This window comes from Dermacentor variabilis, chromosome 7, assembly GCF_050947875.1.
Source record: "Dermacentor variabilis isolate Ectoservices chromosome 7, ASM5094787v1, whole genome shotgun sequence".
NCBI classification, from domain to species: Eukaryota; Metazoa; Arthropoda; class Arachnida; order Ixodida; family Ixodidae; genus Dermacentor; species Dermacentor variabilis.
In genome coordinates this window covers 111,822,756-111,839,629 of record NC_134574.1, presented here as the reverse complement: position 1 = coordinate 111,839,629, position 16,874 = coordinate 111,822,756, and the positions used below count along the sequence as shown (strand labels likewise).

General features: G+C 44.4%; 1 protein-coding gene and 1 pseudogene across 1 annotated transcript in view; both read right to left on the bottom strand.

The window, feature by feature from the left end:
- LOC142588789 (uncharacterized) overlaps nucleotides 1-16,874 on the bottom strand; it is an 81,649-nt gene that overhangs the window by 30,832 nt on the left and 33,943 nt on the right. Inside the window, exons 2-4 of the mRNA XM_075700608.1 lie at nucleotides 10,510-10,545; nucleotides 9,304-9,446; nucleotides 9,154-9,236 (exon numbers count right to left, since the gene is read on the bottom strand). Coding sequence (XP_075556723.1) covers nucleotides 9,154-9,236; nucleotides 9,304-9,446; nucleotides 10,510-10,527 — 244 coding nt within the window. The 5' untranslated portion in view covers nucleotides 10,528-10,545. The remainder of the gene's footprint in view (nucleotides 1-9,153; nucleotides 9,237-9,303; nucleotides 9,447-10,509; nucleotides 10,546-16,874) is intronic.
- Nucleotides 814-993, bottom strand: LOC142589123 (U2 spliceosomal RNA; annotated as a pseudogene).

Sequence of the window (16,874 nt, the reverse complement as noted above, 5' to 3'; positions counted from 1 at the left end):
CACATGGTGTGTCCCATCCCATCAAGAGAGCAGCAGGCGGGCCGGTGAAAAGGTGGTGTTTACCGCGCCTAACAAAGTGGGAAGGTTGTGTCAAAAAGTCAACGAAAGCCGGAGAACACCTGGGCTGTGCAATAAGAAACTTGTCGCAAAGCCTGTGGATTGCAGTGCCAATGTAGTGTATTCCAATCCCACCTCTTCCGGCTGCACTTACATGGGGCAAACAGGACCTTGTATCACTGATCGTCTGCGTGAGCATGCGCACTGTGTCAAGATTAGGACTGGCAGTAATCTGGCTGTTGATTGTGCAAAGTGTGGCTATTCACAACTCACACGCGTGTTGAAAAGGTGCAGCAATATACCTTATGGGATAAGAACAGCATTTTTGGTGATAATTCTTGATAATATGGGCTTCTTTGTCCTGGTATTTAGTGCGAGGAAATTTTTACGCCAGCACGATAAATTTTTCTCCATCGTCCAGGAGCGTAGCATGAAAAGGAAGCACCAAAAAGTGTGCCCCAGTAGGATTTGAAAGAGGACCACTGTTCGCGTTTGCATCGTCTTAATTAATACATGTTTGAGACGGCAAGTGATGCGGTGAGAGCAGCAGAATAAAGTTTTCAAGCTTTTGTTTTCAGCCAAAAGTATGTTAGGCAAGTTTATTGCTTCTAATAAATTTTCTTCAGGGCCAATTTTCACACGACATAAATGTCTTGATTTGAAAGTCAACGCAATCGTTCTTTAATCAAGTGTTTCAATTTTTAGCGAATCTGTTTAAGGCAAGGTTCTGGAAAAAAATTGCATGCATTTATCGAGCTGTGAGGGCCGATCTCGAAGACACTGCAATAACGGGCCCAGCCGCGACTGAGGTGAAGCAGGCTTTAAGCACTGTGCCAACAAGCAAAAATAAGTGTAATACCTTAGGTCCAAGCACAACCCGTATCAGGTGTGGGCTGATAAGAACAGCTGCTACGCTATGACCCGTATCGGCCGTATCTACGTTCCCACCGTGCTCTCGTAGCGTATCACGTTACCTTTTATTCCGTTCTCCCGTGGTGGCGGTGCCGTAAGCGGGCTGCCTGCCAATATCGCGAAAGGAAAGCAAACGCAAACCGTCTATGTGGCGCCAATCCCGCAAACAAGAAAACTTTCGCCGAAGCAACGGCCAGGATATTGAGAGAGGTTTTGGGAAACCAGTTTTGTGTGGCCTGTATTGTGTGTGACCGCTTGTAGTTTTCGAGTGTCCTTATAACCATTATTCCACCACGGGATGTTGACCAACGCACTATCGCATTGCTTTGTGCCCTCGCAGTGCGGTAACGTCCGTGTCTTTACCACGTACCGGGATTCCTTATTGAAAGGTAGCGTGCCGCGTTTTTCAACAACACATGACAATGTTGACACCCCAGTGCATCATCATGTTCCCAGTCTCAACATCATGGACAAGCGACGAGACCTGCCTCGCCTTACATTTATGTGAATGCGGCGTTTGAGACATGGCAATGGACAGTTTGTCATTGAGGGGCCCCCATACTAAGCTTCGCTGGTCATCCAACCTTAACAGAGTGGAATGCAATGACTTTTTTATTTTCAAAATACGATTTTATTACCCCAACCAGATAGCACAAATCACTATATTTATGCGATGTTTGTGGGAAGCTGGAGGTAGCCTGCACAGAAAAAATTAACAAAGCGCAAAATGATGAATATTCCGTGAATAATTTTCAAAGGATTCATTAAATTCTCATTTGGAACATATTGCTATTGCAAGTTCATTATGTTGCATTGTGTGACGACTTATTATGAAGAAACAAGCCAGACAAGCACCAATTTTTAGGCATATATTCCTAACATATGCTAACAATGCCTTGATTCTCAGGTTTGGAAAATTACGATTTAAAAATTTTCGGAAACATCGAACTACTTTATTGAAGGTTTTGTAGTTGGTTATCGCGACAGCTGTACTAGTGTTAGTATTTCGGTCAAGCAGAGAAAGCTTTATGATTGCGTGGCTTAAGTCTAGATAGCAAAATGTACAGTAAAGTGAGTAATAAATATTTGATTATTGTTGTTGCTTAGCCACGAGTGCATTTTAATTTTGTATCCACATAAGGTCAACCTTTCCGCAAAGCCTGGGCGAAGTGACATAGTAGCGCTACACAAGCAATAAAATAAAAAAGATTCGTACATATTAAGTAGCTATTATTTGTAATGCATGCCAAATTCAATTACTACTACCACATGCCAAATTATTGGCATACATCCATCCCTGAAGTAAACAAGCATTGCTCGTAAACTCCAAAGAGCAGCTGCTTCTAATTCTGATCTTTCCTCTCGGAGGCACTATGAAAAAAATCATAAAATACGTGCGCAATATTACAGCGAATCTGTCTATAGCTGGGACTCCGGGATTTTGTCGTGACGGAATCTCGACTGAATACTGCCATCGTCAAGGACTCATTCCAAATGCAATGGCCCATACCCCAGCAAGTTTCTGGCTATGAGAACTCAGGGAAGTTATTCGAACTGTGCTTGCCATCTTTGAGATGACGCATACAAAATACATGACAACCTAGGTTTCAATACCGCGCAAGCTCGAAACAAGCATCCGAACCGTATAAATGATGACAAGGTAGTTCTGCGCCTACATGCAATGGGAATCACCTAACGCTCCCCGCATAGGCTTGCCGGTGAAGATTGCTGTTGCGTTAGCTGCCGCGCCGACGACAACTTGACTGTAGCATACGAACCTGGAAATTACGTAGCTACACTTTCGTACATACAAGAACCCGCTTAGCAACTGCCTTGCGTTAGCAAGTGATTTGTCTCCCCATTTTTCAGGATTGTTGTGTGGGACTATGTAGCAAGTAAAATTTCTGAATGGAATATGAGGATACATTCTAAAAGATCTCAAACTTAATCTAACGCTAAACTGTAACTCCAAGCTTGACACGCATGTATATGAGGCGTGGATAACATTTCAAGCACCACGTAACCGCAAGTAAGCTTGACTTTCCTTTATGTACGCGTGAGGGCAAGACTGCGTGCCATGGTTCGTTGTTGCGCGACTCTGAGCGAGCCGCATATGTGTAGCAGACGCAAATAACGCACTTGACATGCCCGGGAGCGCTCGCGCGAGAAGTGTCCCTCACGCACATAAAAATACGTATAGGGGAACCGTGTGAAAGGGTGTTTAACTGAGCTAGTCTGTAACCGTCTGTCCATTTGCTGTAGCCCAGATTGTCAGCGCCAGAAGTCACCCCGCTTCTCGCCAGCCATTTCGCCTCGTTTTCTTTGCCCTATCCTACCGTTTGGGCACGTCGGCATCAATTTGTATGGTCCCTTTCCCCTGACACCGGCCAGAAACCGCTGTACCATTGTGATCGTCGACCACTTCACGCGATACGCCGAAACCGCTGCCCTACCGGCAGCTACCGATAGCGAGGTGGCCACCTTCCTGCTTCTTCGATTCACCCTGCGTGACAGGCCACTTCGGGAAGTGCTCCATGATTGCGGGCGTGTCTTCCTATCCGAAGTATTTGAAGCCAGCCTTAAACAGTACCGCATTGTTCATCGGACAACTAGGGCGTACCGTCCTGAAACCAATGGCCTTACGGAACGCTTCAATCGTGCGCCCGGCGATATGCTTGCCATGCATGTGCCACAAAAATTGGGGCGACACTCTGCCCTTCGTGACGTACGCGTACAACACCGCCACTCAGAGCACCACTAAATTTGAACCCTTTTTTTCTTACTGTACAATCTGCCCCCGTCGCACAACATGGACACAATTAAACCCTACCGGCTGGATACATTTCAATGCTCACCTATTTCTGTCGTGGAAAGACATGCTGAAGAATGCCGCGATCTCCGGCCATTACTTCCAACGACCAAGAGTGCCAGAAAACCACTCGCGGGGACACCACTTCTGCGCCTACCTTCCTTCCTGGAACGTTTGTTGTCGCTCTCGGCTCCTTCCGCTGCGCCTTGTCTCTCTTCAAAACTACTACTCAAGTACGATGGTCCCTACCGTGTCGTCGAATGCGCATCCACCGCCAACAACGTGACCGAACCCGTTGAACCGTCTTAGGACGACACATTCATAGAAAGGAACTGTTAATTCGCCAAATGGCTCCTTTTTCTTTCCCGGAGGTATTTGTAGTGAAGAAGAGGGATGTTACAATGGGCCATCCTCTCCAGGGCTTTCTGGTGGGTTAAGCTCTCCAGCGTTCTTGCTCTGGGAATGGCGTTCGCGCTGGGGGCGCGTGCCTTGCTCTGATGGTCGGTCCCAAACGATGGGGAGTAATCAACGCCTTTACATGTCATATATCACGTGATCTGCACGTAGCGTTCGCGAGGCAGTGCAATACTCGGCGCCTTCTCACGGTCGTGAAGAGAATACCAATCTTGCGCAGGCTGAAGAACGCTGTGGTTCGAAGACTGCTCTGGGCAATTTTTTTTTGTGGATTCTCTGGCGGACGGTCAAGACGTTCGCTCATTGCCGCACAGAGCTTTCAATGTAATTTTCATAGTTGGTGTGCATCGCCATGCTACCTTCTAGAGGTATTTTCGCCGTACAACGCGGGTGGCGCATTTGTAAAAAGTGCGACTGTGCCGACTTTACGAAAGAAAATCCACCGGCGGCTGGCGCCTCACGAACAGCATTTCCATATGGACGGTGCATATAATGTGACCTCTCACCTGCCGTTTGGAGACGATTAAAATATATGGATAAGACCATTCCTCGTGGTTCCCTCCTATTTATTGGCGGTTAACTGTTTATGTGCCTTAAATTGCCTGGTCTGCTTGTATCACGCGTGATGTAAAGTTTGCCTTAATTATGCATTTTAATGGAAAACGAGGACCTTCATCGCGGGCAGCAGCTTCGATTCCAGGTAACAGTAGCAAGCCTCGTGCTCTTCCAATAAGCTTTATCACTGGACTGTTGAATTCCTGTGAATTGTTCTGTTTATTTTCGTGAAGTATGCCACATTCCCACAATCAAAATGCGAGGTTATTTATAAATTTCTCAAGTTGCAACGCGCCTCGCAATAAAGTCTGGTTCACGACGCAAATATTATGTGCTTCTGGCTTCTTTATTTTTTTAAATCCACATTCACATGCCCACACTGTTCTCTGTAGCAACCTTAGGGTACGGGTTAGTTGGTATTCCATGGTATGAATCGTCACTTACAGCACATACGTAGACGCATACATACCTACATACATCTTTTGTCCCTCGTCTATGTATGCGCTGTAAGTGACGACTGTTCTCTGTGTCCGCTGCGCCTTCGCATCTGACGAGGGAGAGGAGCTCGGAGTTGTCCCTCTGCCTTTTGTACCGTGTTTTTTCTGATGATATTCAACGCTATTAGTGGCGCATCCATGTGATCGCGGTGTATTAATTGCAGCCTTGAGCGAAATGACTTCTGTTGGGCAGGTACGTAAAGCGAGCGATCTTCGAGGTCACGCGATACACCACCATACGTGACGGGAAAGGCTTTGCCGTGTTTCGTTGTATCGCGTGCACTTCTTAATCACGTTGGTGCAATAAGCTTGGTGTGGGTCGCGGAGGATGACGCCGTTCTCGCCGACACTGATAAACGCGTCAGCTCTCGTGCGTTCACTTCATTTTGCGACATGAGTTCGCAGTAACGAAGAATAAAGCACTGCGAGCATCCGCACTTAAGCGTGCTTTGCTGTTTGTCTGTGAAAGGGGTTCGTGTGAACATCATAGTATACTGTTTTCTCTTTCCGGTAGCCCAATAGTCCCACATCGCGTTACATCTCGTGTAACGTTATTTACCTGCAAATCTGTTATACAAGCCGAAAAAGAAAAACAATTCTTTTCTGGGATTTATAGCCAGTGATAGTGACGTATATTATTGCACATCTCAGTCAGAAACGCTCCTTTTTCTTTCTTTTTCTTTTTTGCAGACCATAGCAGGAGAAGTTGCTTCGCGAGCGGAGATATTAATAAGCTGATGAAGGCACCTTTATTACTGCTACGTAAAGATGCACTGCACAGAATTCCCACATATTTACTAAAGATATAACTGGTAAGGAGGGCATTTAATTGCTTTGAGGCCCCCAAAACCCATTTGGTGATAGCCTTCATAGCTGGCGACAGCAAAACGAGGATACAGGTGTATTTGACAATACGTGCTTGGGATCGAAAATGATTTTAAAGAACTCATATTCGAAATTCATATACAGATCGTTTTCGTTGAACAACCTGCAGTAAATATTTCTCAGGTTTACGGTTACTTTCGTAAAATGTACATTACAAGAAGTAAATGCAATCGTTTTTTTTTCTTTCTTGAGACCGTAGAGAAAAGTTCACAAAGAATTTCATTCTTGTCGAAATTTGCATCGCGATTGCCCTGGAAATTAGGCGTAACTATGTATTCTTAGCACACTTTTGCTTAGAGGGCAAAACGGTTTCTTCGAATGCTGTGCCAGTTTTGTTCAATTTTTAAACTTCTTTTTCGTCGAGAGCCTAATGAATATAAAAAAGGTGCAGCTGCGTGTCTGACCTACGTGCGTTTTGCACACTGTTCCATTGTTCTTAAGGTCAAATTTGAAAGCAAGCTCAGGTTTAAAGTAAACCTTATCGCATTGATGAAAATGAACGAAAATTGAAAGAGTTTATCCTGTTCCTATCAAAAATACTCAATGTTATGCCCTTTCTGAACGTAGCTTTAAAAGCGAACCTGCGACGCTGGCTTTGGAAGAATGCTCTCGTTATTGTCGAACCTCTTTCCTATATTGCCTACTTCTTAAAAACTTCCAAAGTGCAACATTTAAGACAGGCCAGTTGCAGACATGTCGGAATTACGTCCGACATGTCTCCGTGAAGAGATTACACGATCATCTTAGCATCACGCTTATGCACGGTAAAACTGAAGCATTTAACGCGTATGCAATGCTACATGCCATTCGTCTCCGGAACGGCCCTTCCCCCCTTTCCCCCGCCAGTAACATAGTTGCGGACACTAACCGCGTAAAGTTCAGGCATGTATTCAGCTTGCTTAACCTTTGTTACCCATGCTATCAGACTCACTTTTTTGTTTTATTTTTCTTATTTTTTCTCTTGCACTTTTTTACACACTCATCGAGTTGTCTTCTTTATTGTTCTTATACGCAGATGTATGTCGCTAATATGTTTCTAATTTTAGGCTATGCACCTGGCTGGTGTTTTCGGCCAACTTCGTAGTGTCATGAGATTGCGACTTTTATGTGCTTACTTGGTTATATGAACACCTTACTGGATGCTCCTTGTAGGGTCCTTGTAAGGTATTTTACAAGTAACAAACTGAAAATGCTAATGCACTGAAAAAGCAAAGGCTCATTAGTTAGCGTTCTGCGTCTAAAAAAGATGTTTTCACCTCTAAGGCACTATACTGTGGTTATAAAGGCTTTTTTTTCAGCTACCGCTAAATGACCTCATAGGACCATGTACTGTCTGGGGGCTCATAAGGCTGCTCATCTTCGACTATGAGCAGGAAAGTATTGCCGTCAGCGAAGACACCTCCCCAGAAAAAGCACTAGGGATCTGTCTATTCCTGTATTGTAAAAAAGAGATATAATATATCTGAAAGAAAACGGCCAACTACATGACTTTGGGCAATGAATTATAAAGCCAGGAGCAAGCAGCGAAATATCATGGCGCAAACCAGATTACAGAACTTTTCACTGCGTTCTGCATTCAAATAAAGCTTGTAGAAAGTCTTAGGCTTTCTAAGCGATCTGAACATCTTTTAGATCGGTTAATTTTGTTTTTAAACATGAACGTTTCGTTGTTTCCTATTTTCCGGGAATAGATAGTATGAACAAAATATTTACCCCTGCAAGAAATTTTCTTCTCATATTTCTTTGGTACTTGGAATATTCGCCTTTCTTAGAAAAACAGGCCAGTGAAAAACAGCATCATCAGGTATTTTCAACCAACGATCGGAATAAGAGTGCGATAGCATGACGGCTTTAATGATGGCTAATGCTGTCCAGGAATGCTTGGGCTGCACACGGCCCGCTATTTTCGAACGCGCGGCGATGCAGGGAATTGTTGAGAGGGCATTCGTGCTTTTGTGCAAAGAGATACCGAGGGGCTTGTTTGCGTTTTGCATTGCTTGGTTTCGTTGAATTGTTCGAGGGCTGAGCAAAACCCTGGATCTTGTTTCAGTGTCGCAGGCGGGAACGTCCTGCACAATCTCTCTGCAGCATATTCAGCTTTGACTTCACCGGCCTGCTGCCACTGCCATAGTGCGCTGGTTCGGCACAGCCTGCGCCGGCGAAGCAGAAGTGAAAGAAGAGGACTGCGAAGAGCTTGGCGAGCAAAGCTCGCTTCGGAGACGGAACTCAAGTCGACAAATACCGCTGCTTCTTTGTAGCCTCCCAGGCATGTACTGGAGGTGAGATGGGGCGTGATGCCGACGCAATCCCCCTTCCCCCCTACAGTCGCTGTTCCCCAGGCGCCGTCCCTAAGAGTGGACAATGATCACGCCATAATAAGCTTGCGAACAGGACGCTCTGTCACTTCTGCTAAGCGCGAAGTGGGTTTGGTGATCACTCCTTGAAAGCGTTATCGGTAAGCGTGGAGAAGTATCACGCTTAAGCTAAGCGTGTAACAAACTGCAAACGCAAGCATAGGTAAGCGTGAGTTCGTATACATTGTGCATAACGCATAAAGACAATTATGAGTCTATATAGACTACCTAGAGATCGCACTAAACATCTTCTTTAGGACCAGGTCATAAAAATGGTAAACACGTTAGTTGAAATTTATCGCGGCCGTTGCTTGTCTTAAGCCATTACGCATACAAATGTACGCGCTCCAAATTTATTCGCTTTAGTTTTACGTCACCGTCTTCTTAAACTGTAATTTGCATAGAATATTTCGAGCAGATCTTTCACTGCCGCAAATATAAAATTGATGTATTCTGAATACAATGCTATCAAAACATGCAGCGTGTAATACATGTTTCTCATACTGACTACATAAATTGTAACTCGCAACCTCATTTTACAACTTTTGTGACTCCTTGCGTACTTTCTTCTTAAGCAGGTTATCTACATAACACATCTGTTTTCTCACCTTTTGTTATACAGCGCTTGTTACCATGCCGCAAAAATATTTGCAACCGGCGATTTACTTACATCTGCAGGAGGCATTCATTGCGTTGTATTTTTCGCTTCCTCCATCTTTTGTAAAGTTTGCAGTGCAATTCATCCCATGAAATCTAAAAGAAAAAGAAATCTGGTTTGTTCATAAAGAAAGCAGAATATAACCATATGCTAAAGCCTTACCCTCTCCAAAACTGACAACTATCACCTGTGGCCGTAATAGCCACATCAGGAAAACACCTTTCCTCTATCGGAGTGACACCTTCCGCAAGCGTATTGGTAGAGGTAGTTGCGTAGGTAATTAGTTCTTCTCCGGTCTTGTACATCTGTGAACAAATGAAAGCATCGAAGATACGTTGACCCAACGGATGCAATAAAACTCACTGCCCGTTTAGTCCTCTATATTTCGCTGTAGGATATATGCGTCATAGGCTGCATACCGGAATCTGTTTAACACAATTCAACGCTAAATTTCTCAGCCCAATTTGTTTCTTGATAATTTTATGCATCTGCGCATTGAGTGAGCGCGTTTGCAAAAAACAAACTTCATTTATTTGATGCGAAAATTGTATGTAATGTCTGTATTATGTATTTATGCTTGTTGTACTTCACTCCTGCTCACAACTTTTCCAGGCTAGCAGTATTGATTAAATAAACAAGTAAATAAATAAATAAATAAATAAACTGTGTTGTAACATCTTCCTAATATTTGGAGCAGCAAATGCCAAATTCCTTCTCGCTGTATTTACACCGTGTTAAGAAAGCAAGTCTAACTTATGAAAGCTATACACTGAGATACGAGGGTTTTTAGCACCGCGATAGTACTTTCACCATGGCTGCAGGTAAAATCTTGGAAAACCCGCGCGCACCAAGAAAACGGCTCATTAACCTGAAACTAACTGAAATTTTCATCATCATATGAGGACAGCTTTGGTGATCCACAGTTTAAAATAATCATCAAAAGACGCTTTCAAGGAATTGAAGCACTACATTAGGCTGCAGTTCTGTGGAGCCAAATTTTTAGTTGTCCTTCAGTATCTTCGGATGAAACGAAGGAATATTACCATGAGTTTACAAATAGCCCATGTGTAGTTGTGGCAGCACGTAATGGCACTTGAGGTGTGCCCGTAATCAGCTCACTTCCAAATCAATGACGGCAACGTTAATTACAATGTGGGCGTGACAGGCGGTATTAGGAAAGAACGCCAAAAACGCCATATTCGACCGCTTAAGCAAATAAAATCAGTTGTATGGCATTATGGGTAGTTTGTGCATTATTTGCTTGACTATCATTCCGCCATTAGGGAGCGAATGTACCAATGCATTACCTACTCCATGTAAATCGATATAATCTGATAGCTCCCAAATGTGTAGCTTGAATCGACTTACCAGCGTGATATCAGGCATCGGTGGATCCGGTCCTCTCTGGAGACAACAAAAGATAAATGACAAGATAGGAAAAATGAAAACTTCGCCTCCAACCTTTTTCCATCATATTCGGTGTCTATATTTCCCCGAAACATTCAGTGCGCTGCAATTTCTTCTTACATGACATCGTTTTTATTTTTGTTTTATGTAAACAAAACACCCCTAAAATCCCTCATGGCTAAGGGCATTACATGGAGGTGGAGGAGTATAGGCCACTGATGAAAAAGAACAATGCACCACAAATTCATTGAAAAGGAAATTACGCACACATCATGTGGCATCAGACTATAAGAAACAAATACAGCTAATTCCGACAAGCACAAATAAAGAACAAAGAAGCAATAACATGAACAAGGCAGTAGTCAAAATTATACCAGTTATACTTCCCCCAAGCAACATGAAATGAAACAACAGCATCTACATTATAAGAAATACAAAGTAAAAATAAACAGTTCAAATATGAGATAAAATGTGCATCATGTTAAGGCAGACAACAGATTGCAAAACTTATCCGGATCAGTTGCTGTAGCATCACGTGAAGGTAGTGCGTTCCAGTCAGTTACAGTACATGGTATGAAAGAGTGTGCGCAGTTAAATGCATGTCATGTTAAGCGCTGAACCTTAAAGGGATGGACACGTCGATGAAAGATGGAAGAATGCAAACGAAAAAAAGTCTTTATGAAGTGTTGAATGATTATACAGCTTCGAAGAAGTGATAACTGCGCAGCTTTTCGGCGGTGACATAATTCTTGCAGTCCAGCGCTTGCCTTTAATGCTGTGTTGCTGGTATGACGTCAGTAAATAGAATATATAAAACCATTTGCGCGGTTCTACAATAATTCAATGTTACTAATTAAATATGCTAGATGAAGGTCCTAAATAGGCGTAGCATATTAATTTTAGGTATAATTAGTGTGCAGAAGGCCCGTAATCGGAGGTAAGAAGGAGCATGATTCAAGTTACGTTTTAAAGAACTTAACGACCAATTCATGGATGCAAGAATCGAGTTAATATGGTGCTTCTATGTTAGGGCTGAATGAACGTGAAACCCAGGTACTTATATCTAGCTACCAATTCGACTGTAGCATTATTTAAGGAATGCGTGGTTTTGGTTCAAAACTGACGGTTCGTAAAGGACGAATTTTTTTCTGTAGATTAAGTTGCATGAGCCACGCAGAGCACCATGTGCCGTTACTGAATCGAGGTGAGATTGTAGGGCTAAACGATCACCGTTAGAATGATGATGATGATGTGTGGTGTTTTGTGGCGCAAGGGCCAGGTATGGCACCGTTAGAATGAGTTTGGTGGTAAATTACACAATCGTCAGCGAAAAGTCGGATTTGCGAACGAATGGAGTTAGGTAAATTCTTAATTAATATCGGAAAAAGCAAACAGCTAAGCACGCTGCCTGTGGAACGCCGGAGTGTACTTGGCCGAAGGATGAATTATGGTTGTTAGGAGTGGTGAACTGATACCTGGTCCAGAGAAAATCTTTATCCTACGCAATAACAAGACGGTGAATATTTAGCAGTGTTAATTTTCTTAATAACAGATTGTGAGGCACCCTATTTAGGCTGTGGTAAGATCGAACAATATGGAGTCAACTTGAATACCAGCATCAACAGATGAATGCAGATTGGGGACGAATCTATCAAGTTGCCTTTCGCACGATTAGGCTTTGCGGAAGCTATATTAGTATTTAGAGATGATGCTGTGTTCTTCTAAACAGGTAATGATTTGCGAATGAACCACGGGTTCAAGGAGTTTACAAACTGGGCTTGTTAGTGAAATGGGTCGATAATTTAGTGGCGATCAACGATACCCAGATCTGAATATTGGTACAACCTTGGCCAACCGTCAGTCGCGTGGAATTCAACCAGATTAAAGACACGGTGAAAAGATAGCAAAAAAAAATACGATGAATGCCTTCAGATGAATTCTTCAGTATTTTGTTATTAAAACCAAGGTGATCAGGTGCTGATGAGGGTTTAACTTTCCGTAGTAAAGGTACCGTTATCTATAATGATTGTTTCGGACATTGCAGTGTGAGCATATTTAATAGCAATGGGAGCTGAAGAGCGCTCTTCTGAGGGGAAAACTGCTGTGAATGCGTTATTGAGAATTCGGGCACATTGAGCAACCAGAGCACTGCCTCCTTCAGCGTTTGTTAAACTAACGTCAAGATTATTTGAAGGGCTTATTGTCTCTCAGAATTACTTTGGGTTGTTCGTTAACATTGTTGCCACGTTCTGGGTGAAGAAATGGTGAGGAGTAGATATCAGCGCCGACTTAGATTCCCTATCAGACGCTTTGTAGCGCTGCCAGGGGTCTGATTGCCTGTTTTTTGATTTGGCCTGTCTGTAACGGCGCCTTTTTGTTGTGAAGGCGACGGAGATGCCTATTAAACCAAGGCGCGGTTTTAGTGCACGGCTTCATGATAATGGATATGACTCTATCAATTAGTGCAGTAAGTTTGTCTCTGAATAGGTTTCAGTTGATCTCTACTGAACGTGTTGAGAAATTGAGAAAAAAGGTCTCAGGAACAACTGTGAATTCAGCGTTCAATTTGCCGAAGTTAGCACGGTTGTAGCACCTGAGTTGTTCGTTGCGATAAGGTTTTTTCATTACTTAAGATCTTTACCTTTCCGGTGATTAGAGAAGGATCAGAAAGGCCTTTTAAGTGCTCAATATTGGAACAAATGTAAGGGTAATTGGTTGGGATAAAATCAAGAATATTGGAAGAATTTGCGGAATGACGTAACGGCTCAGAAATAAGTTGTTGCATTGAGAAATCGAGGCAACACTGGAAGAAGAGCCGAGCTTCAGGATCGCTAGCAGTAGAAGTTAATGATGACCAATTATTTGCCGGGAAATTGAAATCAGTTATTAGTAAGCTTGAATTCGGAAATCGGGCAGCAAGTTCTTGTAACATTCTACAGAATTCGCTTTAGAATAACGTGTTTATGTCAGGAGGGCGGTAAATTGCACCAACAATGAGAGTCGTAGAGACACATTTGAAATGAACCCACACTCACTCGAAGGACCACGTGACTTAAACACACATAGCAGCGATCGCTTCCTTAAGAGCCAGAAGTACACACCCACCCCTACAGCCCATGCGCTCAGTACGAAAAATCTTAAAGTTGGAGTCTCAGACGAAAACGATATGTCAGGAATCGTGTCATTTAACCAAGTTCCGGTACCCGCGACGGTGGATGAAGAGCACGAATCAATCAGTGAAGAAAGAGCTACGTTTTTAGGAAGGCCGCTTGCTAGGTTAGTGTACAGGAAGGTAGTATTAAGTGTGTGACTGCGAGCGTGGTTTGCCTGTCAAATTGCGAGGGCTGGAGGATACGCGTCACTCGTGGGCCACATGTACGGCACGACTTGCTATAGTATCCCTGATATAAGACACACCATTTATAAGCAACTTATTAAACACCAAGCGCACTTAGTCACCTCAATTTTTTACCGATTTTGCATACTTTAGCAGTCGGCGGCATTTATCGCGAACGATTTCAGAGTAATCACGTGAAGTACTGAAAGCCGTATTTTTGAGTTTAAGGACCATGCTCATCACGGTATCCACTTCTTTTTCGTTAAACAGTTTAGCAACAATAGGCCGCTATTTGGCAGCAGAGAAGCTGCCTATGCGGTGAGCCCGTGCATACCATGACAGAGAAAGACCGAGTTTTTGTGAACAAAATTCCTTGACAAGAGGGTCGGAGTCATCGCAGGGCTCTGCCTCATTGATCTCAGTAACGTCAAAAAAGACTACATTGCTACGGCAGCAACGGTTTTCAAGATCATCAAGTTTAGCTTGGATGTTAGACTTGCCATGGGTACAACTCGAGGAAGCCCTTGAAGTGTACAAAGATTCTTTCTTTAGCTTAAGAGCTTTCATACGTTTCACCCGAGATTTCATTTCAGATTGCAGGTCTGCATTTGTCTGTTTTTTTAAGCTCAAGTTTCTGCACACATTTAGCCACATATTCTATTTCTTTTCGCAAGTCTATATGAATAGTGAGGATCCTATTGGCACTTTCTAGAATGATCACGTGGTTCGCCTCAAGTCCTAAAACAACGTCGTAAAGAAGCTCAAGCTTTTCCCCCGAACATTTGTCATAGGACTAGGGTTTGACTCGATGTCTACTCCCAGAACCCAAGTCCGCCAAACTTACACTGCCGCTTGGCGAAGACGTTTGACACTTTACAAAAGCATATATACGCGTAATTCGGTGACGCCACTTTAATCCCTCGTCATAATCTTTTTTGATGGTTCGAAATAGAGAGAACATCGAAATTACTGTACTGCTGCTTGTTTTAATGTTTTCGCATCTACAACACATACTATCGAGCACATCACTTCTCCCCCGCCAGCTCATACGTATTAGTATCGCTTCATTTAAATTGAGGTTCCGCATTTCTTTGTATTGTCCAATAAACACTCTTTCTAAATTGCGGAAATGGGAGTGGTACGTTATCTGTAAAAATTCCCATAGGTTTTGTGATATCTTATTCAGGTGAATCTTAAGTAAATTATTCAAAGTTGCAATAGAAGCACTAATTTCACAAAGTAACTTGTCACCTCTCCGTACTTGGTTGCAAGGAAATGCGATTTGATCATATTCAGAGAAATTGCATTGAAGGAGATGATTTAAGTAACTAGAGACCAATCCCCGCAGGGGCGTCTGCGCAAGCAGGCGTTTGGTGTGTTGCGACACCACGGACCCGAGCACACGAGGGTTGGACCCTCCCGCGTGTAGCCGTGCGTGGCTTAGCCGTGTCCGGGGAAAGGGGGATCCTGGGGGTTGAGCCGATGCCGGGTGTTCGGACCTTTAAGGCCCCCCGGCGGAGGCAACACGCCTCTTTGGCCTCTGCTTCACGTAGACGGCACCCCCGGACTGACCCACCCGGGGGAAATCGGTAGTCGCCTTTTCCTGTCTCTCTCTTCTCAAACCTTCGTCTTTATCTCTCACTTTACATCTTTCCTGTCTTCTTCTCTCTTCCATTTACTTCCTTTCTCCACGGCGGCAAGGGTTAAACTTGTGTGGATATCCTACCTTGGGTACACGATATTGGGTTATAGTGATGGCATACGGCTGGCGTCGTGCAGGCTTGTACAGAAGCTCTGCCGCGTCCCCTCGTTGGGCTCCGTGGTGGCTGGTCGGCGCTGTTGCCGAATCTTATATATTCTCATGGAAACTCCCTTCCCCAAACTTCCTGATCGCCCTCCGAAACGAGGGCGCACCGAAGATGTTTTTCAGTTTTTCGGACACCAAATCCAGAATTTTCCCCGGTTCCACGTCATTCACTCTGAAAAGCCAAACAAAGCAGTGCGAAACATATCACCATTCCTTGTCTCAAAGTCCTTGACTGATGTTTTTGGACCAGGTTACAAGGTGTCCAGGATGGCAAGTGGTGACCTCCTCTTGGAGCTCCGCGACCAGAAGCAATATGAGCAACTACAGAAACTAGCGTCATTCTGGGAGACCCACATAACAGTAACGCCACACCGTACAATGAACACCACCCGCGGTGTTGTTTCCGATGATGATCTGCTTGAGCTGACTGAGGCGGAGCTCCTGGAGGGCTTCAGTGAGCAAAATGTTATCAATGTTAGAAGAATAAAGATAAGGCGAGATGGTAAAGAGATTCAAACGAAGCACTTAATAATCACCTTTGGTTCAAGTGTCCTGCCCGAGTCAATCGAGGCTGGGTACATCAAGCTCCGCGTTAGGCCGTACGTGCCCAACCCACTCCGCTGTTTCAAGTGCCAGCGCTTCGGCCACAGTTCGCAGAGTTGCCGAGGCCGCCAAACTTGTGCTAAATGTAGTGCCCAAGAACACACCACTGAAACGTGTGAGAACGCTCCCCACTGTGTAAACTGTGATGGGGAGCACGCCGCGTACTCGCGGTCGTGCCCCTCCTGGAAGAAGGAAAAAGAAATAGTAACGATCAAAGTGAAAGAGAATATATCGTTCAAAGAGGCACGAAGGCGGGTGGCATACCTGCCAAAGAAAACCTTTGCCGAAGTGGCGCGTCAGGGGGCAGCGTCACAACGGCCTCCGGCGGCTGTCCGACCCTCAATCAGTGAGTCGGCAGCTAAGCCATCTGCCCCCGCGGCGGTTGCAGCTAGCGCTGCTCCGTCAACCGAGGAGAGGGGACCACCGACCCCGAAGATGGGCGCAGCCGAGGCTGCCTCAACCTCCCCGGCCCCCTCCAGCGCTGGCAACAGCCGGCGCAGCCAAATCGCTCAGGGAGCCCCATCGACCTCCGGGCTGGTGGGCGCAGGGGTCTCGCCTTCCGAGGTGAGACTCTCTCGA